This window comes from Onychomys torridus, chromosome 9 (genome assembly GCF_903995425.1).
Source record: "Onychomys torridus chromosome 9, mOncTor1.1, whole genome shotgun sequence".
In the NCBI taxonomy this organism is placed as follows: Eukaryota; Metazoa; Chordata; class Mammalia; order Rodentia; family Cricetidae; genus Onychomys; species Onychomys torridus.
Window position 1 is genome coordinate 54,707,537 of NC_050451.1, and position 26,680 is coordinate 54,734,216.

Below are 26,680 nucleotides of genomic sequence, written 5' to 3' on the forward strand. Positions count from 1 at the left end.
GATTTTAAAAGCTGTTTCACATTCTCAGGGGTTGGATGAGGAGTTTAGACTGAGGCTTCTCTTGGCTATGGGTGTTTTAGTTGAGATCCCATTTAAGCTGTTCTTAGAGTCGCTAAACTCATGTTCTGCTTGATGCTTAGTCTATTTACAATGTGCTACTTTCAGTGTGAAATTCTTTTAGTTCATTCAACAAATATTTACAAAGTATTTACAATGACCCTGGTACTGTTGTATGGACCTGGGGTTCATCTGTAAGGGCAGCAGATGAAAGGTAAGGACCACGGGGGAGTTTTTGTTTAATGAAATGTTGGATTCAAAATGTGGCCGATGGATTGCAGAGGACTGAGGCTCAGAATGTTTCTCGTAGCTACTCATCATTTCTCTTGTCTGTCATTATTTTAGCTGCCCAGTGGAGTCTCCTACATACAGGAAGCTCCATCCTATAGTGGCATCTGTCATTCAGGGCCAAAGCCCCCCTCCCCAGCCCCACCCCACCCCACTGGTCATGTGACATGGGCTCTGACTCCTTTAGAGACTGAGCATGATAGTAGACAACCCAAGGAAACAGGGATATGTGTTGGAACTTTCTCCCAGTGATGGTGGGCATGGGAACAGCTAGTTCTTCTAGGGAGGCTGAGATACCGTGTCTACAGTCTAGTCCTGAATGGACATGGTACCTGGCAGTGGCCCAGCAACAGCCATGTTGAAGCTGTATCATGGCATATCACTCTTACAGTGGGGCTTTTGGCTGCAGAGTTTCTAGACCTTCCACTACAGGGTCTTAGAGACATAATTCTGGTTATCAGGCTTGGTGGCACTTGCCTTTAGCCAATGAGTCATCTCTCTGGGTCCTGGCAGTAGGATCCCTAAATTGGCTCCTCTCATCCTCCCCAAGTATCTTTGAGTTATTATGATCCTTAATAATCCCCTTCTGCTTATATGACTGAAACAAAACTCCAGAACCGTAAACAAGAACACTGTAAGACATATTGCTTAGATACAAACTCTCAAATTTTAATAGAAGAGCTGCTTGGACCATAGAATTAAATTTCCATCTTCTCTGTTTCCCAGCCAGATGTAAATGTAGGGTCAAGACCTGTGAGTTAGGCTTGCTAGCTCAGGTGCATCAACCTAGACTTCACAGGGGACTGGTGAGCCAAAGGAGGACATGGGAGGAGGCTCTCAAGTGGGAGTTTCATCAGCTACTGTGCAGGTAGGGATGGTGCAGGCCCCATAGATTTGGCAGTCAACTCTAGTGCAGCATCCTCATGGGACTAGTCCTGCACTCCGATCTGGGCTGTGGCTATTACTCTTACTTAGTTTCTGAGTTCAGTTCTCCGAGCTGCCGAGGGTCTGCACGGATATTCTGTCATTGCCACCAAAGACAGGTCTTACTCTTTACCCACCCCCCCCCCCCGCCCATCTTTCTATGATATCTTCTGAGTCTCACTGTGCCTTCTGGAACTTCAGGTGCCTCGTTAGTAAAATCCGCCATGCCCTTGACCTTTCTCCTCTCCCTTCCCCTCCTGCCCCGCCCTCCCCGCCCTCCCCGCCCTGTTTCTCTTATTGCCTGGCCTGTGGCTCCTACCTAAGGAACCTGCTTCTACTGAGGTCCCCTCCAGTGCTCTGCTGTTTTCTTCTCTCTGTGTGCTCCCAGGGAGTGGGGGAGAAGCAGATGAGTGTCCGGATCCTTACCCTTGCTCCCAGACCCCTCAAAACACAGACATTAATATCACATCATCGGACTCTCCCAACTCAGCTGTTACTTTTCTCTGACGTGGCTCCCCTGATCTCCCAGAAGCCCATGGAAGCTCCCTTCCTCTCCCAGGCCCCCAGAACTCACTCTCTATCTCAGCAAGTGCTTTTTCTTTCCTTGTTTCCCTGAGGAAACTGACATTCCTCTGGCTCCCCGGGACTCATCAACCCACATACGTCCACACTGCAGATTTCCTCATTGTCTTCCTATACTGTGAGCATAACCTTTGCTCATGTCCAAGGCTAGACCTTTCAATGTGCTGGAGCTGGCACTCAGGAGCACACAGACAGTCCTTTCAATCGCCTCCTTCTGGGATTAGCAACCCCCACCCTATAGCTCTGTCAGGAACTGCAAAGCTCCTGCCCTACCCTCTTGAAACTTTGACATTGAAAGGGGAATGTTTCGAGACATACAGTGAAAGGACATTTGGAAATGAGAGGAACACACTGACAGCCGTCCAGATGGCTGAAGTCCAAGCTCGTGTTTCAACTGCGTTTTGAGCCTGTGATTTGCCTGCTTCTTGCGTTAGTTGAGTTCCCGGCTCTGGCCAAGGAGGAAGGAGACCGTCAAGTGCTAGAAAGACTGCGGTGAAGAATGGCGCTGGGCACAGAAAGCTGCTTCGATCAGCTCTAGCTGCAAAACCCATAACCTTCTTGCCTGCAGGGTACCCATGCCAATCTTCCCATCCACCATCCCTTCCTGCCTCCCGACCCGAGCCATCATCAGATCCCCTCATGCCCCAGCAGACAGGTTCTAAGGAGGCACAAAAACAGCCCCCAAATCTACAGGGTTCTGCTTGCTTCTGTCCATGGTCAGGTGAGTGTGTCTGTGCACAGATTCCTGTACTCTCAGACCAGGAAGATTTGACTGGTATTTAGGCAACAACAGGTGTGTTTTCTAAAGCTTTGGGGTTAGTCTGTATGTTTGAACAGCTACTCAGGGGGCTGGTGAGGTGGCTCAGCTGATAAAGAGACTCACCACTAAGCAGGACTTCCTAAGTTCCATATCTGGGACCCACATGATGAAAGAGACTCCTGAAAGTTGTCCTCTGACCCCTACGTGAGCACTGTGGCCATGCACATGTGCACACATTACCACACACAATATTGATGGGTTTTGGTTTTTTGTTTTCTCTTGAGACAGGGTTTCTCTGTGGAGTTTTGGTGCCTGTCCTAGATCTCTCTCTCTGTGGACCAGGCTGGCCTTGAACTCACAGAGATCCGCCTGGCTCTGCCTCCCGAGTGCTGGGATTAAAGGTGTGCTACCACCGCCCAGCTGTGTTGATGGTTTTTGCAAAGATGTGATAGCACTAAGCTTCACAGATGATGGAAGACTGGCTGGCTGGCTGTATGCTCTGCTCCCCTTCTTGCTGACACAGAAAGCGCCTAGTGGAGAGGCATCCTGGTTACCACTGGGGTAGTGAGAAGCACTTTGGACTTCGGGTGTCGAGGTTTAAGCTAAGGGAATGCTATGTTCTGTGTAAGTGTTCCTTCAAGCTCCATGGTTTAAAACTGTGGTCCCCAGCCTGGGGGGGTCCTCAGAAGTGGTGGAAACTTTTGAAAAGTAGAGCCTAGTAGAAGAAAATTAGGTGACTGAGGTGTGCCCATGGAGACCATGGCCCCTTTCTGCTTCTCTCTTGGCATCTCAGACTCCAGGAGGTGAGCAGTTTCCTCCATCACAGGCTCCAAAGCAACAAAGTCAACCAACCAACCACGGACTGGCTGTGAACCAAAATTGACCTTTCTTTCTTACGTGTTGTTTTCCTCAGGTATTTTATTGCAGTAACAAAAGTCTGACTAATAGGAACTTTCACAGTAGATGGCATGATAGTTATCAGTTGGCTAATGGAAGACCTTGGGATGAGTTCCCTTCCCATTCAAAGTACCGAGTAATGCCTATTGCATGTCACTGGGGTCACTAGGGTTATGACCCATCTCAGACAGTATAGAACACTGAGGGAATGAAAGCTTTGTGGAGAGAAGGTCATTAATAGCAAACTAGAAAAGGAAGCAATACTCAATTGGGGAATTTACATAAACAAGGCCCTGGAACTCCACACTTTTAGCTTTGGAATGCTATGAGCTTATTCAGACTGTTCTTATTTGTACTGGGAAGTCTGATGGTCCTGGTCTGCATGGCTCTGGTCTGTATGACTCTGGTCTGCATGTCCCTGGTCTGCGTGTCCCTGGTCTGCATGTCCCTGGTCTGCATGGTTCTGGTCTGTGTGGCTCTGGTCTGCATGGCTCTGGTCTGTATGACTCTGGTCTGTGTGTCCCTGGTCTGCATGTCCCTGGTCTGCATGGTGTTAACCTGCATGGTTGTTATCACATCACTGGAAATAGCTCACACTGCAACTTACACTAACTTTCCAGATCTGTACACCAGCCAGCCTGACTGTTTTCCTTCACAGGTCATAAATGACTTGCAAGAAACTGTACCAAAACTCACCCAAATTAAGTAGTGCTTTTCCCCGAGTGGAGATCCTGTGCATGTCGCCCTGCACTGTGGATGCCGTTGTGGCTACTCCCTAGTCCACTGCCTTCCCAAAATGCATCCCCAAGGTTAGAATGAGCACTCGAGTTTGTCTGAGGGAGGTTTGTTGGAGTGCAGTGTTTTCTTCATTACCTCTGGACCAAGGAATTTACTTCACAACCATAGAAGCAAAAAGAAGCATAGAGAATGCTGCTTGCTGACTGGGGCAGGTTCATACTTAGTTAGCTTTCTTATACAGTTCATAATCACCACCTGCCTGGGATATGGTGCCATCTATAAAAGGGTCAACCCTCCTACACCAATGAACAATCAAGACAACTCCCAACGTATACACACACACACACACACACACACACACACACCAATCTGAGGTAGGCAATCTCTCCAGTGAGACTCTCTTCCTAGATCATTTTAGTCTGAGTCAAGGTAACAGTCTAGGAAACTGGGCCCACACTTTAATAACCCCAGCACTCCAGAGGCAGAGGAGAGGCAGGCCATCTAGGGCTGCATAGTGAGGTACTGCCTCATAAAACAAAAACAAACAAAAAGCAAACAACCACCTCTCAGAATCCTAACCTATCTGGAATGAGGCGGGGTGTAGGGGGCTCACAAATCAAGAGCTTTCTCCTTTGTACTTTCCTCCTCCTGCCTACTCTGGCACCCCTCTGTGCTGCTCTGTGTAGCACACTGTGCCTCTTGTGTGCAGGGATCTGTGAGTATACACTACTGTCTTGATGGTGGTCATTCCTGTATCTGTATCTGACCAGACTTATTTCAAACAAGTTCTGAGTGAGTTTTTAGAACAAGCAGGGTTGAGGGAGGGGGTTCCCAGAATTTTAGACCTTTTACATATTTTTAGGACACCCCCCCCCCCGTTGTTGAAGATACAAAGCCCACCTTCTACCCAAGAGCCTCCAACACAGACTCTTGCCTCATCAGCCTTCTTCACATCCAGTTCGTGGGCACACAGTTAATCAGATGCATTTCCCCTGACCTTTGTGTGAGGAGCCAGCAACTGGAATAACCAGGGAGGGAGGAGAATTGATTGTGGCAGCGGCAGCAGCAGCAGCAGCAATGGCTGATTTCCAGGGAAAGCGGGGAGAGCAGTACCAGCGATGCTTTGAGTTTGGATGCCTGGCTCTGCAGCCCACCTACCACACAGGCCACGGGGCTGCTCTGGGAGCTGATGCCTCCTGTGTTCCCACCTGACCTCCAAGCAGACCCACCAGTTTTGTAAGTGCTGCTGAGAGCTGCCCATTGGCTTTATCTTCTGCTTTACTGAAATGATGGTTGTTTCTATTGCTTGTAGCCGAGGATCTCGACAGATACAGTCTGATGCTTTCTTTTCCTCCTTCCTTCCTCCTTCCTCCTTTTTCTTTCTCGCTCCATCTCTTCCTCTTCTTCCTTCCCTCCATCTCTGCTTCTTTCCTCCCCCTCTCCTTCCCATCTTCCAGTTTCCAGATGCAGAAGACATGCAGCCAGCTTCATTTTTGCATATGCCAAGATATTGTAGTAACATTTTTAATCATGGTTAGTGGGACTGTGAGTGTTTTCTGATTTTAGCAATCAAATGCTCACCAATAAATATAATGCATGCCAATGTCTGTGTTTGTACAAACATCACAGACACTCTCACTCTTGGAGGCAACTTATGGTGCTTATACTCCTGTAGTACTCATAGGAAGCCTATGGATGGGCACTACCATTTACACTCCCCTTTACTTTTGAGGAAACTGAGGCACAACCACCTTTAGAGACTTGCCTGAGGTCATAAAGTCATGACTGAGAAGAACTGGAAATCGAACTGAGCAGCCTGTGCCCATCAAAGACAGAAAGCCGAGAGAACCAGCAGTTCAATGGGGAGGCTTGGAGTTACTGAGATGGGAGGTGATGAGGGGAAGGGGATGTGAGGAAGGAGAGGTGAAGGCATGAGGAAGCCTGGGGCCACTAAATGCATGGGGATGCCATGGAGATCACAGGCCGCTAGGTGCACAACCCTGGCTGTGAAACCTTACAAATCATAAAGGCATTGTCAGCTTATAGATTTGGAGCATGGCATCCTGGCATCTCCAGAAGATAGAAATCGAGGTCACTGGCAAGGAGGGCAAGAAGACATGCCTGAAGCCAAGCAGGCAGGGTCTGTCCCTGGCATCCTCAGACAGTGGTTGGAGTGGGGGGGGGGCAGTATTTTGCAGGTAAGAAAGGATGGCAGCAACTGAGGACGGAGGAAACTGTCAGCTGGATGTTTCACGGCTCACTCCTATTTTGCTGACTACTGTACATTGTTATGACAGATAGACCCACAAGTCTGGAGGACCTGATCTGAGGTGCATTCAGTCAGGATCCAAGCACACTCTAGGTGGCAGTCCTGGAGCCTAAGGTCCTTCAGAGCCAGGATCTGTGCTGGACACAAAGTGAATAGTCATAGACTCTTCCTCCTCCTTTCAGTGTGTGTGTGTGTGTGTGTGTGTGTGTGTGTGTGTGTGTGTGTGTGTGTGTGTGTGAGAGAGAGAGAGAGAGAGAGAGAGAGAGAGAGAGAGAGAGAGAGAGAGAGAGATGGAGAGAGGGAGAGAGAGAGAGAGATGAGAACACAGTATGAGAGCACAGTATGAGTCTGCTTTCTTGCTTTGCCTGTGGTCTCTCCTGGGAGCAGGCTTGGACTTTACCAGCAGAGGCCCTAGTGTTGGTGGCTTTCCAAGATAGCCTCTTCAGTGGCACCTACATGAAGCCTTCGCTGTCTCCTGGAGCTGCACAGCCCCAGAAAAACTGACCACTCTGTTGAACTTGGCCACCCACTCCCAGGAGGCTAGCCTGAGTCCCTCATCCCAACAGCGCCTCCTGAAACCTCCGGTTTCTGCACCTGTGCAAGCATGAGCTGAAGCAACTGAGCTCCATTCCGTACCTGTCACGCTGCTTCTGAGGGACCCTCGTCAGCTACCTACAGTCTCCCAGCCAACTGGTTCCCTGCATGCATTGAGTGGTCTGTGTTCTTCTATGACCACAGGTAAGTAAGCAAGTTATTCCTAAGGCTTAGACTAGGGGTGCTGAGCATGTTGGGGAGACTATGGGTGTGAGCTTAGAAGGAAGTTAGCAACTTATGAGCACTTGGTCATATCAGAATGCTGGAAGTCACCTGCTGCTGGGCAGAATTCAGCCTCCTGGTTGACCCTGCTGGACCACTTCAGAACACTGTGAAAGCAGCGCTTCTGAGTGGTGGGGGCTACTCCTGTCCTGCAGTAGTGTCCACTTCTGTGCCTTTATCACTACCATTCTCTTGTGCCTTCATTTATTCACTTGGTGAATATTCTACACACTTAGGTGAATTAGAAACAGACAGGAGAGGGGTTTACTGACGTGAAAGGTAGCAAGTCCTCATGGCTTGTGTGGATCAAGGCTGGAGTTGGTAGACAGGGAACTGCATCAGCTGATGAAGGTACATGACCTTCAAGATTCTACTTGATCTTGAGAGGTTGAGCTCCTGTGATGAGCAGGTCACTGAGCAGAGATGCCATGGAAGCAGAGTGCACTCCCCATCTCAGGCGCATCTCAGTGGATATTATTTGGAAAAATGAACCATCGGTAACATTTCCTCTGATCTGGGGGGTCTCTTCTGTGGGGATCTGGGACTGCCTGTTCGGTGCTGCATGAGGGGTTCCTAGACAGCACTCAGGAGGGGGAGTTAAGCATGTCTGGGGGAAGAAGGAAGAAGCAGTGCTTCTGGAAAGGGCAGACTGCATTCCGATGAGTGAGCAGCTAAGAGGCACTGCGGTAGGAAGGTGGACAGAGAAGAAGGTCCAATTGGCACTGGCTTCAGTGGACCAGCTAGGTGAGCAAGGCTGTAAATGGAGCCGGGGCTGTGGAGGATGTACTAGATCCTGGTGAGCATCACTCCAATGGGAACATCTACCCCTGAGCCCTTTACGAACAAACAGCTTTTGTTTGTGTGTTTGTTTACATAGACATCATTTACCCAGACTTAATACATAGTGACATCACTCCATTGTCATCCTTATCCCAGAACTGCTAATCCAGCGATGCTGGGGCTCACAGTTCAGAGCCTCTCACTTTAAATTATCTTTGTAACTAGTGCTGGAAGCTTACTCTAATTACTGCTGATTACCTGGAACAATTTCTCCTTTTGGTTTCCGGTGACAAATTAATGAAATGATCACAGTGGGCTAATTACAAAAGGTGGAAATCTGAGGCGACTCAAACATATCCTCTGGAGCCAATTGCATCTCATTTACACATTGTTCCAACAACCCTTAACAGACATCTCTCCCTGGATCTCTAAACAGCCCAACTTCAGCATGCCTGCACCCCTGGCCTCATTAACAGGAGGAAGCAGGTCTTTATTCCCTGTGGTACATTCAGACTGTAATCTTGGAATTTGCAGCTTTGGTATCATTTGAAAGGAAGAGTCAGTGACCTGCATACAGAGGAATAGTCTAGAACTTTGGATCCAGGTGATCCCAGCTTGGAAATGAACACCTGTTCTCTCACAGACCCTAATCTTGACGGTAGCTTGGCAATGATGGTCATAGTGTTGGTGTTTCCAGAACACAGCCAAGTATTGACTGAGCTCCTGCATAGTCACCCATGTGGTTGATGCCATCACCATATAATTTGGAAACAGAGAGCTCGAGCTTGCTCCCAGTCTTATTGTTTTTTTGTTTGTTTGTTTGTTTTTGTTTTTGTTTTTTGTTTTTTGTTTTTTAAGCTCTATGAACTAGGGTAAATCTTTCGACTTCTCCGAGTTGCAACAGCCTTTTAGCTATACACAGGAGACATTAGGACTTTACACAGGAGACATTAGGACTTTTCCTCCAGACCTTCCCAGGGGTGATGTGAGTCCTCATGAGGGCAAGGGTACCAAAGTGCTTTGTGGCCTGAGGGACATCAATGTAAACTGTACTCAGGAAGACTTTCTAGGAGCTAGCATAAAGGGAAACCCTGGAATGGTCCTTCCCAGCACTTACCCAGCCTATCTCCCAGCATAAGAACAAAACAGTGTGTCTTTATACCCATTGGATGCCGAATATACAGAACTGAGGTTTTAAATTTTTTATCATTTATTATTTTATGTGCACAACTGTTTCTTGGGCATGGATGTCTATTTACCATGTGCATGCCTGGTGCCTGTGGAAGCCAGAAGCAGGTATCAGATCCTTGGAACTAGGTTCACAGGCCATTGTAAGCTGCCTAATGGGCATGGGTGCTGAAGACTGATCCCAGGCCTCAGTCACTGTGCCATCTCTTCAGGCCCAGGAACTGAGTTCTGTAACTCCTCTTTGTAACCCCTGGCTGATTATGACAGTGGGAGTAAAGCCCAAGTCACTCACACACGCAGGTACATTTGAAGGCCTGGTGACCTTGAAGTCCCCCAGGGTAGAGGATGAGAGAAAGAGAGGAAGAGACGCAAAGGACTAGCCACATACTCCAGATCTCTCAGCTTAACCCAGCTAAAGTCTTTCTCAGGTGTTTGTACAGAATCAGACTTAAGGAAGGGTTTCCCCAAACAGATAGCTATTTAAATCTTGAAGAGAAGCCTGAGGAACTAGGGACATCCCTAGATGTCTTCAGAACCCACAAGGGGGACAAATGAACACATCAGGCAGAGCACCAGGGTGTGTGTGACAGGTAAGTTATCTGGAATTATTCTTTCTTGTGGTTCCTCTCTGTCTTCCAAGTAATTTTGTTCTCTGTGGTGGTATTTTGTTTGTGCTCTAACAAATAAATCTTGCTTGGAGATCAAGGGGTGGAGCTAGCCACTAGTTAACCATAGAGGCCAGGCAGTGATGGCACACACTTTTAATCCTAGCACTTGGGAAGAAGAAGCAGGAAGATCAGGAGTTGAAGGCCACCCTGGGCTACATAAGATTGAACCAGTCTAAAAGAGAAACAGAGCCAAGTGGTGGAGGCACACACCTTTAATCCCAGCCCTAGGAAGGTGGAGACAGGAAGTGGTGATACAGTTGGGCAGAGAGAGGAATATAAGTCTGGAGGAGACAGGAGCTCAGCCCCTTTTTTGGCTGAGGAGCTGGTGAGGTAAGAAGTAGTTGTGGCGTGCGCCTTTACTTCTTTGATCTTTCAGCACTTACGCCTGTATCTGGCTCCATCTTTTTATTATTAAGATCAATTAGAATTCGTGCTACTATCCTTTGTCCCTGTTACTCAGTGTACACATTGTTGGCCTTGGCAAAGTGTCAGGTAGGAGAAAGAAATGAATAAAGAAGAGGCAGTCAGGGAACTGTGGAGATGCCTTGATGGATAAAGAGCTTGCCACTCAAGTGTGCAGGCTGGAGTTCAGAACCCAGGTGAAAGTCAGGCTATTGTGGAGGCCGGTTATAATCCCAGCACTCCAGAGGCAGAGGCATGACAACATCCCTGATGGCAAGCTGGATAGCCAGACTGACTGGAATTGGCAAGCTTCAGATTCAGTGAGAGCCTCTGCCTCAAAAATAAAGTGGAGACTGATTGGGGAAGACACCCAGTGTCAACTTGGGGCCTCTATATGTCTATACACACTTGCACATACACAAGCAAATCCATAAAATCGAATGCACACACGCACAAATTACACACATGCGTGCATGTATACACACACACACACACACACACACACACAAGCACACCCATACAATAGAACGCACACATGTACAAGTTACACACAAATTAAGTAACCAGGTTGGTAACAGCAGATGTTTCCCCTGGTCACATTTCCTAGCCCTGCTGGCAAGCCTTGCTATTCCCTATCCGCTCTCCTGGCCTCTGTTCTCCTTAGGCACATTTTACAGGAGGCAGAGCGAGCTGAGAACTTGGTCTTCATTTCCAGATGCCAGTTGGCAACAGGGCTTCTTCTGAGTCCTCATCCCAAGGAGGGAGTTCACAGGTGGATTCTGCTTTTCTTGGAGCCCCTGCCACCTTTGCCCCAGTTTGGGTGGTATGAGAGAGTTCAGATGTTGTAAACCTAGTGAGATTACAGATGGACCCAGATGGATTGTTACTACTGTGATAAAATACAGGTACCATGGTGAACCATGCCCTCAGCCCATCCGACAGCAAGTACAGCAACATGGTGTCCTGCTATCTCCTCTGTCTCGAGAACCATTGACACTCTGCTCTTCACCCCCCTCCCCGACTCTACTTCTGTCTCTGGGAATCTGATGACTCCAGGTGTGTCCTCCTGGAAGTGGAGTTACACAGTGTCTGTTTCTCTACATCCATCTTATTTCAGTTAGCATACTGTACTCAAGGTCAGGACCTTCCTTTTTAAGGCTATATGGTCTTCCACTGTCTGCATAGACAATGTTTTCTTTATTATGGCTCTCGGGGATGTGGGTTATTCCTTCCATCACACAATTGACTCTGATCGCTTATATCCATTCAAATGACAGACTGGAATCTAAGGTCTATGTGACTTTTGAGTGAAGCCACACCCTCGAGGCAGGAGGATGACATACAACATACCATGGGTTTTGTTCCATACTAAAAAGACATTTCAATATTATGCTTGAGGTAGAGAATTTGGAAAATGTAGAAAAGTGTCAATTAGTTATCAATGCCTCTAACCCTGGCACCTGGAAGACAACAGGCGACACCAGGCACACAGGAGAAAGAAAGGTGAAGAGATAAAAGAGCCTGCTGGCCCTGATCACTCTCCCTGGGGGCGAAGGAGCCGGGCTTGGGGAAGCGGGCCCAGCACTCCAGAGGTGGCTGAGGATGGTGCCATGTGTGAGGACTGCTTCCCATGGCAGGTCTTCCTGTTGCTTCCCTGTCGGGGTGCTGTTCTGGAAGAGTCTGCCAGAGCTGACACCTTTGGGAAATCGCTAGCCTTTTCTACCTGCTCCCCGGGACATTTGGGGTGGTGGGGGGCTTAGGACAAAGCCAGGCCCCTCTCCAGGAACAAGATAGAGCTGGGAAAGGTGTGGTCACACTGTGTGCTGCATAGCACTGGCATAAACGTAACTAGTGACCGGGGCGGCATCCTCCCAAGGGAACAGGGACTAAATGAAAATGTCAAAATGTTTCAAGTATTTTTTTCAAGATCGTAATGTGATCACATCATTTCTGCTTTCTCTTCCCTCACTCCAGACCATCCCATGCACCTCTGCCCCTTGCTCTTTTTCAAATTCATGGCCTCTTTTTTAAAAAAAAAAAAAACTTATTGACATATATACATTCCTATACACATTAATAAAACCTACTTAGTCTGTATAATCCTGCTCATATGTATAAAGGCTGGCCATTTGGCATTGGATAACTAATTGGTGTGCTCTTCCCTGGGGAAGACTATTTCTCCAGCTCTCCACATTCCTTACTTGTCTGTGGTTCTTTGTGTGGGGCTGAGGCCTCATGGGCCTTCCCCCATTCATGTTTACATGTCTATCGTAGTCATCCTTATTCAGCTCATGTTTAAGCAGCCATGTTGGTGAGACTTGTGGGATGTAGTTTCTGACATTTCTAGGAGACTCCACCTCACCCTTGTTTCCAAACAATGATCTGGAGCTTTAGGTGCAGGGGATAGTGACAAACGTATCAGCTGGGACCAGATGGTCTCTCTATGTCTCAAAGAGAAGTTTCCTTGATGAGGTATGAGGACCACACTTGTGGGCTAGACCCTGGAGAAGGACCGCAGAATCTGACTGGGTGAAGAGGTTGGATGTGGTGGGGGAGGGGCCTGTGGGTCAGGGGCCCAAAATCTCAATCAATTTTCAGTGAGTTTCTGAATTGAAACCTTTTGTGAAAGTGGATGCAGGAAGAGCTTACTCTCAAGATACACCCTGGAGATGTCAATTAGAGTAGTATTTCCCCCAAACTGCAGCATATTGATGCTCACCTACTCACACTTTCCCTACTTGGCACAGTCACTTTGTGTTGCCACTGGGTCACAGGGCATTTACCCCCCAGCAGCAGCCCAATGCCTGGCTCTCCTCTTTAGTGTTAGGAGTTCACTTATGGACACCTATGACCCCACTGGACTATGCACCTGTTCTGGGAGGTTACAGCTTGTCCTACAGATAAGCTGAACTGCCAGTGGTGTTAGGGACATGGCCAGAACTCAAAGCCGTGTTTGCAGACTCTGGATGGGGTTAGGAGCACAATACAGGGTGACGTTGACGGTGTGGAGGAGAGACAGCAGCTTGCTGGTGATGCTAGCCTCTCTGCTGGTTGTTTGGGATGGGGACAGGACAGACCAGAACGTGAGGGCCAGAGAACAGTAGCTTCATAGCTCCATTGGTAACAATTCAGATTCCTATGCCTGCAGGGATGTGGCCACTTCTATGGTTTTTTTTTTTGTTTGTTTGTTTGTTTGTTTTGTTTTGTTTTGTGTGTGTGTTTTGTGTTTTGTTTTTGTTTTTGTTTTGTTTTTTAGACAGGGTTTCTCTGTGCAGCTTTGGTGCCTGTCCTGGAACTCACTCTGTAGCCCAGGCTGGCCTCCAACTCACAGAGATCTGCCTGCCTCTGCCTCCTGAGTGCTGGGATTAAAGGCGTGTGCCACCACTGCCCGGCCTGCCTCTATGTTTAAAGCACTCTCTTACTCATGTTTTCTGAAGCCATGGTTAAGAACACACAATATAAAATTAACTATTAGGGGCATTCAGGGCTTTAAGAACGTTGTACACCTATCACCATTCCAAAACATTTCAGAATGTCCCAGTACATTCTCATCACTGTCAAAAGGAAATCATGTGTCTGTGCTAAGGGCCAGTATTCTATCTCTAGGCCATATACACATAGCACCCCACATGGACATTTACATATATAAACTGTGTGTATGTGATGGTGTACATGTGTGTGGGTACCCACGTATGTACATATGTTTAGAGATCAAAGGACAGCCTCAGATGTTCTTCAGGCATTATCCCTTTTTATTTTTTACTAATAATCAATTAATTAATTTTGAGATAAGGTCTCTCACTGGGACTAGGGCTTGCTGACTAGGTTTGTCTGGGTGACCAGCTAGTCCCAGAGATCACCTGTCTCTACCTCCCCTGTGCTGAGATTACAAGTACATGACCCTACACCCAGTGTTTTAAGACAGGTCTGGGGCTCGAACTCAGGTCCTTGTGCTTGCAAGGCAAGCACTTTACCAACTTAGCCATCTCCTCAACCCTGGAATATGTAAAGGCAGTACTTAGTGACCATTGTAGTCATGTGATTGAGCCCTACACTGTGTAAAATAACTTATTAGATTAGGATGCTGCTTCTCTCCAACTCTCCCGTGTGAGACATTTTTAACCACCACGAGTATCTGTCTCTCTCAACCCCAGGGCCTTCCTGCATCAGCTCCATGTCCACCATCCTATAGCCTACAGAGGATGGTCACATCTTACTAACCAAGAACATTTTTAAATAACAGCCTTTTGAAATATAATTCACCATTTGAAGCACAAGATTTGGTCAATTTTATTATATTTGCAGAATTATGCAACCACTACCACTATGTCATACCAGAACCGTCTCCAAGTCCGTACCCCGCCCCCAAAGGCAGCCATTGATCATCGGCAATTATCCCTACTCCCTTCCACTCACTCATCTGCATCAGGTTTCCAGACTCACCTGACCTGGAATGCACCCACCAACAGACTCCTGCACTGTGTGGCTGGCTTCCTTCCCACAGCATGATTTTGAAGTTCATCCTGCCAATCACAAATGCCATGTTAGCGCTTGATTCCTTCTGATGCCTGCATTGTATTCTGTAACACGAATTGCTGAATGGTCTTATTAATAAAAGACCTGGAGCCAGATATTGGGGTGAAAGCTAAAAGATCAGAGGAATAGAACATGCCAGCCACAAGTTCTTACCACTAGGAATTCCTCAGCCCAAGAGAGCTACTTCCTGTATACTCACGCCTATATACCTTTCTGTGCCCTGCCATCTTACTTCTTCTCTCTGCCCAGCTACATCACTTCCTTTTTCTGCCCAGCTCTATCACTTCCTGTCCGTCTGTGCAGACCTCCAGACCTCTGTGGTTAATAGTGTTGGGATTAAAGGCGTGTGTCATCATGCCTGACTCTCTTCCTAGTGTGGCCTTGAACTCATAGAGATCTGGATGAATCTCGGCCTCTGGATTGCTAGGATTAAAGGCATGTGATACCACTGCCTGACCTCTATATTTAATACAGTGGCTGGCTTTGTCCTCTGATCCCTGGGCAAGCTTTATATGTTAGAGCACAAATAAAATATCACTGCAGTAGTCCATTGTTTAGATATGCCATCCTTGGCTCAATTGTCCATCGCTGACAGGCATTGGGTTGCCTGCATCTTTGGGTCATTGTCACTAGTAACCACATTTTTCTGCTGACCACCATTTTCCAGGATGGTTGTCCCCACTTTATAGATGAAGAGTTGAGGCTGCTATGGAAGGAATGTAGTACCTTCCTCTGTGAAGGTCAGTCATGTCTTAGCTTGTCAGCACTTGAGTGACTCTGGAAAAGAGAAGAAAGCTGCTCCTCCAAGAAGCAAAGCAGCCGAGGTCAAGCACTCCAGGCAGGCCCACTGACAGCCATTTACTCAGCTTTCAAACCTTCGTGGAGTATGAAAGACAAAGACACTACACGTCACGTCTCTTGACCCTAAGAGTCCTTCCCTTATTCAGTTGCAGTGGGAGAGACAGGGCCTTGCAGAAGCCAGCTCCTAGCGGTCCAAGGGAGACCAGGACCCTCCAAAGCCATGACCCCCTCCCATCCTTCTCTGCAGTTCTGGATACGTCTCTGTTTCTGGTGTCTCTTCCCGATGTCAGCAGGTGAGTGGGTGCCAGCACTATTACTAAGACTCCACCTTACTCCTGTACACTCACAGACCACATGGTAGACTTTCCTGAGGACCAGCTCACTTCTAGGCTACAGGGGGCATTCAAGGTCATTGGCTGGGTGGCCAGCCCCGCAGGGTGAAGACGAGGGGCTGTCTTCTCTAGCACTAGAAGATTTGTTACCTCGAATGCCCCAAGTTTTTCCAATATTCTTGTCTACAAAATGCAAACAGCATCATGGATCACTCAAGGTTACTATGGGGATGAAGGAAGCTTGCACCCAGCACACAGGCTGGGACAGGTATGTGGGGGCACACATGGTGGCTGTGGTCATTGCTCTGCTTTCTGTCTCAGTGACTGCTGGGGCTTTCTTTCCCCCTAAAGTAGTTCATTGTCTGCTCAGGCAGCAGAGCCCTAGAATGGGGAAGCTAATTTGCAAAATCACAGTGGAAAGGACATGATAAATTTCAGCAGACAGTGTTGCAGAGCTTTTTGCCCAGCTGATGAGACCTGGTCAGAGATGGTGATTTAAGAACTCAGGGTGGTACCCTTCATGGGAGAAGATGTTCTCATGGGCATCAGTACCTTGTCAGAAGAGTGGATGGAAAGGAAAAAAAAATCTCACCATCAGCCAGCTCCCAGCAGTGGGTGAAGCCCCTCTCAGCCACCCCCATACTCCTGTCTCCCTTGGGGCTCTTTGGTTCTGGCTGAGACTTGTTTATAGGTCTAAGCTTTCTTGCTTGCCTATGGCAGCCCTCACTCCCTGACTCTTTACTCGAAATCTGGAAGGCACTGCAAGTGTATGCTGCTTGTCTGGTGTCCTTGGGGCCGTGTTAAGTGCTGGTATGCATTAATCTACAGAATCGCCAATGGGGTTTGAGATGTACTTCCTATTTGTATCCCCGTTCTGAGGCTACATGATGGTGAGTGTCTCTGCTTTGATGGGAGATGGAAAGGAAACCACAGGCTCACCTCCTTGGCCTCATGCAGACTCTTTCTCTTCTATTCCTATCCCACAGTAGTGGCCCAGCAAGGCTCACACACTCAGGCTGAGGACCGCCTGTTCAAACACCTGTTTGGAAGCTACAATCGCTGGGCACGGCCAGTGCCCAACACTTCAGATGTGGTCATCGTGCGCTTTGGACTATCCATTGCCCAGCTTATAGATGTGGTGGGTCTTCCCTTTCACCCTGTGTTCCCTTGATCAGCCCTCCAGCACACTTGATTTTTCCCATGGTCCTCCCTGGATCCAGCTCAGCCCTTCTCCCACAAGCCCTCAAAGCCTACCCTGGCTACAGATTACAGCTACCTAGTTGGGTTGCCATGGTGCCTTCCTTCCCAAGCCTTGGAGCCCCTAAGAGCATGGGTTGTCAAAAGATAGTTTTCTAAAACACATGTCCAAAGTCCCCCTTCATGTCCTGGGTGACCCTGAGGAATCTGAGTGCTGGGGACTGAGTCAGGAGAGGTGTCTGGGCTTGGGTGTCCTGTGAGTGGGTCCCAAAAGTGCCTCCTAGGCACTCCGTTTTCTGGGCTGGTTTGTCAATCACCCCAACCGCTGTTACTCTCTGTCTCTGCTACCCCAGGATGAGAAGAATCAAATGATGACCACCAATGTCTGGTTAAAGCAGGTAAGCCTTCCTTTGTAGGATCTGACAGGCATGGCCCCAGTCCCCAGCCCCTTCTAGGACCTCACTATCTAGGATCACAGAGCAGCAAGATGCTGAATGAATGGGTCATGATCAGTAGTCACTTAAGGCATGAGGTAAGGCAGGCTGCTCTCCTTGGGGGCTGAGTTTATGTGGCCATGATCTTACTCCACTGTCACTGTCACCCACAGCACCAAGGGACCCATTGCTAAAAGCAAGCACTTCATAGTCCCAGGTCCTGCAGGACAGCTCACAGGACAGCTTCCTGAATCATCACCCCCTACCTCACAGATCAAGGGGGCACCCAGATGTGCCCAACTCCTTCTACGTGTGGCTCAGAGCCTGTGCTGCCTGACAAAGGAGCCCAGAGCTCACTGGCATAAAGCAACAACCCATTTACCACTGCACATGCATTTGTGACCTGGTGCTCAGTTAGCTGTCTCTGCTTTGAATGGTGACCAAGGTGACACCTGGCCCGTTGTGGTTAGTCTGTTGCTTTCTAAAATGGTTTCCCTTACATGCTTGTCCCTTAGAGGGGTGTTTGGAAAGCTCTGAAAGATTCTGAAAGGCTGGGCTCTTAGCTCCTTCCATGCATACCCTCAGGTTCCTTCCCTAGTGTCTCTGACAGGAGAACTAATGGATTCAAGCCCGGTGGTTCATGACTCCCGTAGTGAAGGTCCCAAGAGACAGAACGTAGAAGCTGATAGTCATGTATGGACCTAAAGTGGTTCAGCCTCAATCCTATGGAATTATACAGGCCCAGTCAGTAAATGAGCTGGAGACAGGAGGAGACAAAGATACCATCTCTCCATGGAAGGAGAACTGAAGAGTGTGTGGAGCTCTGGGGCGGGCTGCAGTTGGGCAGGCTCAGGGACTAAGGCATGAGCAGAGTGGGAATCTTACCTTACCCCTCCTGTCTGCCCAGCTAAACCCAAGGAGTTCAAGTGGAGATGACAGAAAGCCATGGGACGGGAAGCTAGCCTTGCCCTCAGCTTATTACTCTGGCCCCATGGGTACCTGGCTGGTCCTGTCTCAGAGGCTAGCATGCAGAAAACCGCAAGGACCAAGAAGATGGCATCTCTGAGTTATTCAAACAGACCTCCTGCTCGCTGTGGCTGGCTTGTGCATAATCCCTGACTCACTGGGTCCTGGAGAGTGTCTGGCTGTGTGATAGCGACTTCAAGTTAGACGCTTGGGTCAGAAGTTGCTCTGAGACAACTGCTTCTGACACTGTTCACCCTGAGTCATTGGAGGTTCTGAGCCACATCTCTACAGATGAACCAATGGGAACTGGAGTAAGGAAGAAGCTTTGAAAGGCATACAGTCATGTCATGGAAGTGGGCAGATCTAGGACCTAGGTCACCATGATTGTCCTGGTCACCTGTATCAGGGTGTTAGAGCTTGTGTAGGAGTAAAGGAAAGAGCACTGTGGTGGAGCCAGGCTCTCCACGGCTGCCTGGGACGAGCCTGAGATGCTGGAGAGTTATTAAAACTCTGGGAGCCTCACTTTCCCCGTTTGTAAAGTGAGCGACTCATCTATCATATACCTATGACATCAAGATGTCCCCATTTGATGTCAGTGTCCCCAGATGTTATATGAACCTGAAATCCTGAAAGATGGCCTAGACAGAGAGTCAGAACTCTGTTTGGGGGACTGAAGGGTATAGCTTAGTTTGGTATAGTGCCTGCCTGGGAAGCCTTAGGTTCAATTCCCCGGTACCACATAAGTTGGGTGTGGTGGCTCATGCATGCAATCGCAGTGCTTGGGAGGTGGAGACTGAGGAGCTGAAGTTCAAGGTCATTTGACTGTCATAGCAAGTTGGAGGCAACTTGGCTACATAAAACCCCGTTAAATAAAACAAACAACAACAAAACAAACCAAATCTGGTTTTAAAGCCCACTTGGACCTGCTGTGGTGGGAGCATAGTTGGGAGCTAGAGCATCCTCTTCTTGCCAGGACTCCTGGATAGGGAGATCTGCAGAGCATAGTTTGAAGGTCACAGCTCCTGGCTTCACTCTCCAGCTCTGGCCGGCCCTACATGGAAAGTGAGTGATGCATAACACATTCGAGTGTCAGGACAAGGGCCAGAGGCAGGGCTAGAGCGATGTGTGCCTGTGCTGGCATCCTGGGATTGTGGTTACTAATGACGTCAGAGCCAAACAGGCTGGTTATCAGAGATGGCTTGCCTGGTACCCATGTCAGAGCCTTTTCCTCGCATCACGGCCCCTTCTGGTTCTGTGGGGCTAGAGGAGGGACCTGGGGACCTCTGAGTCCCACAGCTCATCTTGAGGTCCCCAGTGCCGCAGTGCCCTGATTTGACCCCTCTCCTGAGCAGGAGTGGAATGATTACAAGCTGCGCTGGGACCCAGCTGAGTTTGCCAACATCACCTCCCTCCGGGTCCCTTCAGAGATGATCTGGATCCCAGACATTGTCCTCTACAACAAGTAAGGGGCCATTTGTTAATTCAAATATATCCCAGGAGTGGGGACGTGGCTCCGTGAGTAAGAGCCCTTGCTGGGGAAACAAGATCTGAGTTGGAATCCTCAGCAGCCACATGAAAGCTGGGAATGTGTGTGGGTAGTGGTGGTGGCGGTGGCGGTGGTGGTGGTGGTGGTGGTGTGTGTGTGTGTGTGTGTGTGTGTGTGTGTGTGTGTGAGAGAGAGAGAGAGAGAGAGAGAGAGAGAGAGAGAGAGAGAGAGAGAGAGAGAGAGAGAGAGCGAGCACACTGGGGACAGGGGAGACAAGTGGATCCTAGAAGCTCACTGGCCAGTCAGTTTAGCCAAAATGGAAAGCCTAAGATCCTTGAGATCCTGTCTCAAGAAATAAAATGGGCTAGGCAGTGGTGACACACGCCTTTAATCCCAGCACTCAGGAGGCAGAGGCAGGTAGATCTCTGAGTTTAAGGCCAGCCTGGTCTATAAAGTGAGTTCCAAGATAGTGCTGGGGTTATACAGAGAAACTCTGTCTCAAAACAAAAACAAAAACAAAACAAACAAACAAAAAACAAAACAAGAAAGGATGGAGTGTGACATCAACCTCAGGCTTATACACACTCAAATATGCACCAGCATCCCCCACTTGTGTGCATACTGCACACATACACACATACATGTGCACCAGCACCCACATACATACATATACCCCCCCACACACACACATAAAATTTCTCATAAAAGAAACTAAAACTGGTTGTTGTTGTTTTTTTCCCCACTTGGGTAAGATTTCACTGAGAAGCCCAGATGTTAACACTTAAATAATGGCTGTGTCTCCTGCTGATCACTCTGTAAAGCAGGTCTCTGGGGGACACCACTACTTTCTTAAGATACAACTAGGCATAGAAGGTTCTTGGTGGGTGGGTGGGGTCACATAATTTTGGATAATACAATCAACCTCCGACAGTCTAACCCCCGACAGCTGCTGTTTGCCTCTGCGGCATCACACCACCCCAGCCCCCACACCCCATCTCTGTGCCCTGAGCTGGCACCTAGGATCTCCAGTTTCTGCTTCTGTGTGATGGAGATCAGGAGCAAAGTCCCAGAGGCAGACACATCTGAGTTCTAAGATTGCCAGTAAGGGGTTGGTCATTGATCCCTGGTTGCAACATAGAGTCCTTCTGAAAGAACGAAGGTTAGTCCAAACTGCTGCAGGCATTTAAAGCGTGTGCCCCACATACACTCCTCCGGGTTAATAGGCAAAAGGTCGACGCAATCACATGGTCTCTTGCCCCAAAAGGGAGCCTGTTGCCATCTAGTGGTCAAATGGCCAAAATGATCATGACTGGTTTGGGTTTAATGTAGGAAGTAGGGATGGGATTTAAAGACTAGCCTAGACTACCACCCAGGGGGACTCAGACCCCAGTCCTGACTGTCAATCTCTTCCTGTGAGCCCCTCTGCTTTATGACCTTGTCTCACATCCCAGCTAAATCCTACTGCCATTGACAAGTCAAGGTCTTGTTAAAAGAGAACCTTCACAGCAGCCCTGTTCAGCCCAGACAGAAGTCAGTCCCTCCAGGTCTCAGGAGCGTTCCAAATGCCCTATGGTACGGTGATGTCGTGTGAATCCATCTCATTCCCATGTAGTTCCCCAAGGGCAGGGATCACGTCTTACACCACTCAGGTACAGGCCCTCGTAGATGAAAATGGCCCCCCATACTCTGCTAAATGCACAGGCTACAGGGAGTTTCCCCACCAGCCAAAACGTTAGGTCTCTGGAAAGAAACAAAAGATCTAGGTGCAAAAGTCAGGACCCTCCCCTTCTGGAGCTGACTTCCCACTCATTAGCAAGGGAGAACACTCAAAAATCATTTTCCTAGTCAGGTGTCGGGGAGCACACCTGTAATCCCAGAATGCAGGATACGGAGGCAGGAAGATCACAAGTTCAAATCCAGCCAGCAAATTGTGGACCAGCCTGTGCTTTTTAGTGAGACCCCCAGCAAAAAAACCTCAACATGCTAAATGAATAAAAATAGGGAATCAGACTACAAATGTCCCATGATTCAAAATACATAAAATTACAGTCTTTTTGATAGCCAGATATATAAGTATAATGTCAAAACAGCAATAATGGTTATTGTTTAGTTCTTTAAAATTTTTACTTCCGCAATTAAAACAACGTATTTGAAAAGACAACTCAGGATACATTTGTCTGCAGCAGAGATTCACACACTTCATAAATAGGCCTACTTAGCCAATCAATGGCTGACTTTGTTTACCCAGTTGTCCTGCTGCCAGTTTCCTGGAGTAAGCAGGTATGCCGGACCCCAGCTTATTTCCTCTCCCTAGTGCAGATGGGGAGTTTGCAGTGACCCACATGACCAAGGCCCATGTCTTCTTCACGGGCGCTGTGCACTGGGTGCCCCCAGCCATCTACAAGAGCTCCTGCAGCATCGACGTGACCTTCTTCCCCTTCGACCAGCAGAACTGTAAGATGAAGTTTGGCTCCTGGACATATGACAAGGCCAAGATCGACCTGGAGCAGATGGAGCAGATGGTGGACCTGAAGGACTACTGGGAAAGCGGCGAGTGGGCCATTATCAATGCCACCGGGACCTATAACAGCAAGAAGTATGACTGCTGTGTGGAGATCTACCCCGACGTCACCTACTACTTCGTTATCCGCCGGCTGCCGCTGTTCTACACCATCAACCTCATCATTCCATGCCTACTCATCTCCTGCCTCACTGTGCTGGTCTTCTACCTGCCCTCCGAGTGCGGAGAGAAGATCACGCTCTGCATTTCAGTTCTGCTCTCGCTCACTGTCTTCCTGCTCCTCATCACAGAGATCATCCCGTCCACCTCGCTGGTCATCCCACTCATTGGCGAGTACCTGCTCTTCACCATGATCTTCGTCACCCTCTCCATCGTCATCACGGTCTTCGTGCTTAATGTACACCACCGCTCCCCCAGCACCCACAATATGCCCTCGTGGGTGAGGGTGGGTCTGCTAGGCCAGGTGCCTCGCTGGCTGATGATGAACCGGCCCCTGCCACCTGTGGAGTTCCATGGCTCTCCGGGTCTGAAGCTCAGTCCTACTTATCACTGGCTGGAGACCAACACAGATGCTGAAGAAAGGGAGGAGACAGAGGAAGAGGAGGAGGATGAAAACATATGTATGTGTGGAGGCCTCCCAGACCCCTCCATGGGTGTCCTCTACGGCTGTGGTAGCCTGCATCTGAGGGCCCTGGAGCCTGAGGCCAAGGCTCCATCACAGGATAGTGAGATCATGCTGTCACCTCAGATACAGAAAGCGCTGGAAGATGTACACTACATTGCTGACCATCTGAGGTCTGAGGATGCTGACTCTTCGGTGAGTTGGGCTGAGGGAGGGGTTCCTCCGTGGGTGATTCTGCCAGCTTAGTAGGGAACACTGCCACCCTAGGGTATCAGCTTGGATAACCCTTCCCTTCCTGTAAGGACCAGTGTCTCTCAGTCATGTCTGTGGGGTCTTGACCCTATCACAAGAGAGGCACTCTAGCTAGAGGTTATTTGGTCATTTCCTGGCCAATGGCAGGATACCACAGGGCCCGTCACCCTCTGCTCAACCTAATGGGAGAGAGTGATTAGAGGCTTTGGAGCTCAGATGCTGGTCTCCCTCTGCATGGTGTTTGCTGGCCAGCCTTTCTCGGGAGGAGGTAGGGGCAGGGCAAGGGAGTGAGAGAATGCTGTCTGCAGAGACAAAAGCCAAGTCCAAATGGCCTCAGTGTGTCACTGGCCTCCACACTCCCCTGTGGCAGAAGACTCTTCCATCATTTTGTGACTTTTTCCTAAGCCCTGTAGACTGAACAGCATTGGACTGAAGGTAGGCTGAATGAGGGTGGCCTCTCCTTTCCAATGCTGCTCATAGTACTTAGTGTTCAGAACCTGCTTATCCCCTTACCAACCAAGAGAAAGATGAAAGACCTGAGGTCACTATGGGGTGACCTGATTGAGTAGATGAGAGCATTATCACTCACTTGTAAGTGTCTAAGAATTTAGATCCTCTGCTATGAGTGGTAGAGCCACAGAGACCCAGCTCTTCCCTGCTGACCCACCCTGGGCCACAAACTGCCTCTTTCTGCCCCCTGCAGGTCAGTGGGGAGGCAGCACAGCATTTGGCAGCTACATAGCTGCTGTGAGTTACATTTAAATTCTGATTTGGAGGGCCCATACCCTCTTGGTGGTCCTAGCAGCTCCTTTTATCCCTCTGGACTCTTACACCTAGGAGCACATGGACATTGGGAAAGACAGAATGGGACTCCCAGGGATGTGTCAGCCCTGAGCTAAGCCTGTTTTCTCCCTACACCCATCTCTATGCCTGGGATAACCTCAGTTTCCCAAGCCTTCAGTATGGCTGGTGACTGCTGCCTCCATGGGGCTGGACATGGGAAGGACACTTCTTCCCAAAGCCTGGCTTTTGTTACCATAAGCCTGATTCTAATTTCAGGTGAAAGAAGACTGGAAGTATGTGGCCATGGTGGTAGATCGGATATTCCTCTGGCTGTTCATTATCATCTGCTTCCTGGGGACCACTGGGCTCTTCCTTCCTCCATTCTTGGCTGGAATGATCTGATTTTATGTCCTCTATGTTGGCTCCAAGGTGGCCTTGACAACCATCTTCTGGTCTTCTCTAACTGGAGCCATCTCTAGAATGTTCTTTTGGGTCAATGTCATCTGTCTGCAGTGTTCCTATGATGCTCCCAAACTAGTCTGGACTTCAAATACTCTTTGGAACAGCTCACAGTGACATTGTTGTGCCAAGTGCTGAGACCACTCAACACGATCCCTGTTTAGGGATGCTGAGGAACTAGAAAGGGTGAAGGCATTTCCTCTGCAGAAGGTGACAATATGGCAGTGACTTGAGGGAGAACAAGATATTCCTGAAAGAGCGATGGGAACTGTATATGAACCAAAACATCGAACAAAGGGACGGAGGGGTCAGACCAGGGCAAACGGAAATAGAACAGTGCCCCAAAGATGGGGACCTGGGGACAAAGGGAGCATCTAGTGTAGAGAGCTCTGAACAGCACTTTGGATTCAGAGTGTCAGAGAGGACAACTTGGGATGGGGAGCTTGGGAAGGCAGGTTGGGGTATCTTTAATCCAGACCGAGGAAAAAGTTCAGCGTCTTCTGTCTCTGTGTTTCGTGAGGCAGTATCAGTGGCACAAGGCTATTTCCACAAGGAGTAAGGCACAAAAGTTCCCAACCTGAAGGTCTCGACCCCTTTCACTTATCAGATATTCTGCATATCAGGTATTTATATTACAATTCCTAACAGCAGCAAAATTACAGTTACAAAGTAGCAATGGAACAATTTTATGGTTGTGGAGGGGGTCACCACGACATAAGGAACTATATTTAAGGGTTGCAATGTTTGGGAGGTTGAGAACCACCCATCTAGATGTCCTGGTGGATGCTTGGGGTAGCTGGGTGGAGACAGCTGCTTGGGCCGTTGTTCATCTGAAAGCTCCTTTGAGCCCCCAGGCTGCCCTCAGCATCATGTCTCACTGTTCTGTGCCACAAAGAGTTCCAGCAATTGTTGCCAGGGGTCAGGGACACTTTCAAATCATCAGTGGACACACAAGGCAATCTGCACAGTGGGTACCCCTCTTGTCGCTCACAGGCCCTGGTCCCGATTCCCTGCTCTGTCAGCATGCTTTGCATAGGACCTGAGAGCTTTGCTTCAAGCTCTTTAGATTACATCCTTCAGGGCAGGGTCTCGGCTTTTACATTCTCTCCAGCCCAGCCCCATGCTGGGGGACAGAACTCAGCACCTGGACCCTTCATTCACTCTGAGTAGTGGAAAGAAATGAGCAGGGTTGTTCTGGGCTCCAGAACTGCTGTGCAATATCAAATCTTCAAGGAGGTTTCTCCCCAACCTTCCCACCGTCCCATCAGGTGGTTAACCTGTTCTGAATGGTTCTGTGCAGCATGTTCTTGCATCTGGAGTATTACAAACCCTCCACTGCATAGGATCCCAGGGAATCAGGCCTCTCTGAAGATTGTTCAGTCCCTGAGGAGCCAGACCTCAGAAGCTAATAGCAATAGCAATCCAGATTGCTAACAGATGTAGAGACCAAAGCAGGAAGCAGAGCAGGGCAAGCTCCTGGTTTCTCTGTCTTAGGATGCTCTCTTTCTGAAGCCCACACACTGCTCCTTGACAGACCTAGGGGAAACCTGCTTCCCAAAGGCCTCACGCAGACACCCTGCTATCAATTCCCATGAGTCCTCACTCAATCACCAATTCAGGTCTTGGCTCCTCCTTCCTCCAGGGAACACAGCCTTCCCTCCCTCTGTCTCAAGCCCTCAGACGTGCTTTCCTGATGGGGAGATGCTTGTCGCATGCTTGCCCACATCCCATCCTCCATGCATGTGAGCAAAATGGTGAAATAAAGCTGAGATGGCTGCTGTGAAAAGTGTTATGCCTTCCTTCCAGCCACCTCAGCTGTCTCTGGCATCATCTAGTCCCCTCCAGAGTCTGGGTGGTTTGGGGGCACTCAGGGGAGGAATGTCCCACAGAGGGAACTACACCATGTCTTCCTGGAAAGCTCC

The 26,680-nt window shown here is 48.8% G+C and overlaps 1 protein-coding gene across 1 annotated transcript; it reads left to right on the forward strand.

Annotated features, from left to right (window-relative positions):
* The first annotated feature begins 5,337 nt into the window (after nt 1-5,337).
* Chrna2 (cholinergic receptor nicotinic alpha 2 subunit) lies at nt 5,338-25,402 on the forward strand. Its single transcript, XM_036199486.1, has 8 exons — nt 5,338-5,482; nt 6,903-7,253; nt 15,853-15,999; nt 17,025-17,176; nt 17,589-17,633; nt 19,988-20,097; nt 22,436-23,459; nt 24,576-25,402. The coding sequence occupies exons 2-8, from the start codon at nt 7,244-7,246 to the stop codon at nt 24,699-24,701; spliced, it is 1,614 nt and encodes a 537-aa protein (XP_036055379.1). The 5' UTR covers nt 5,338-5,482; nt 6,903-7,243; the 3' UTR covers nt 24,702-25,402.
* The last annotated feature ends 1,278 nt before the right edge of the window (nt 25,403-26,680 follow it).

Excerpts from the sequence above, each read along its gene's own strand:
- Chrna2 (XM_036199486.1), top strand. Across the intron at positions 17,634-19,987 it reads CCAATGTCTGGTTAAAGCAG|GAGTGGAATGATTACAAGCT; the intron begins GTAAGCCTTCCT and ends TCTCCTGAGCAG. Across the intron at positions 23,460-24,575 it reads CTGAGGATGCTGACTCTTCG|GTGAAAGAAGACTGGAAGTA; the intron begins GTGAGTTGGGCT and ends TTCTAATTTCAG.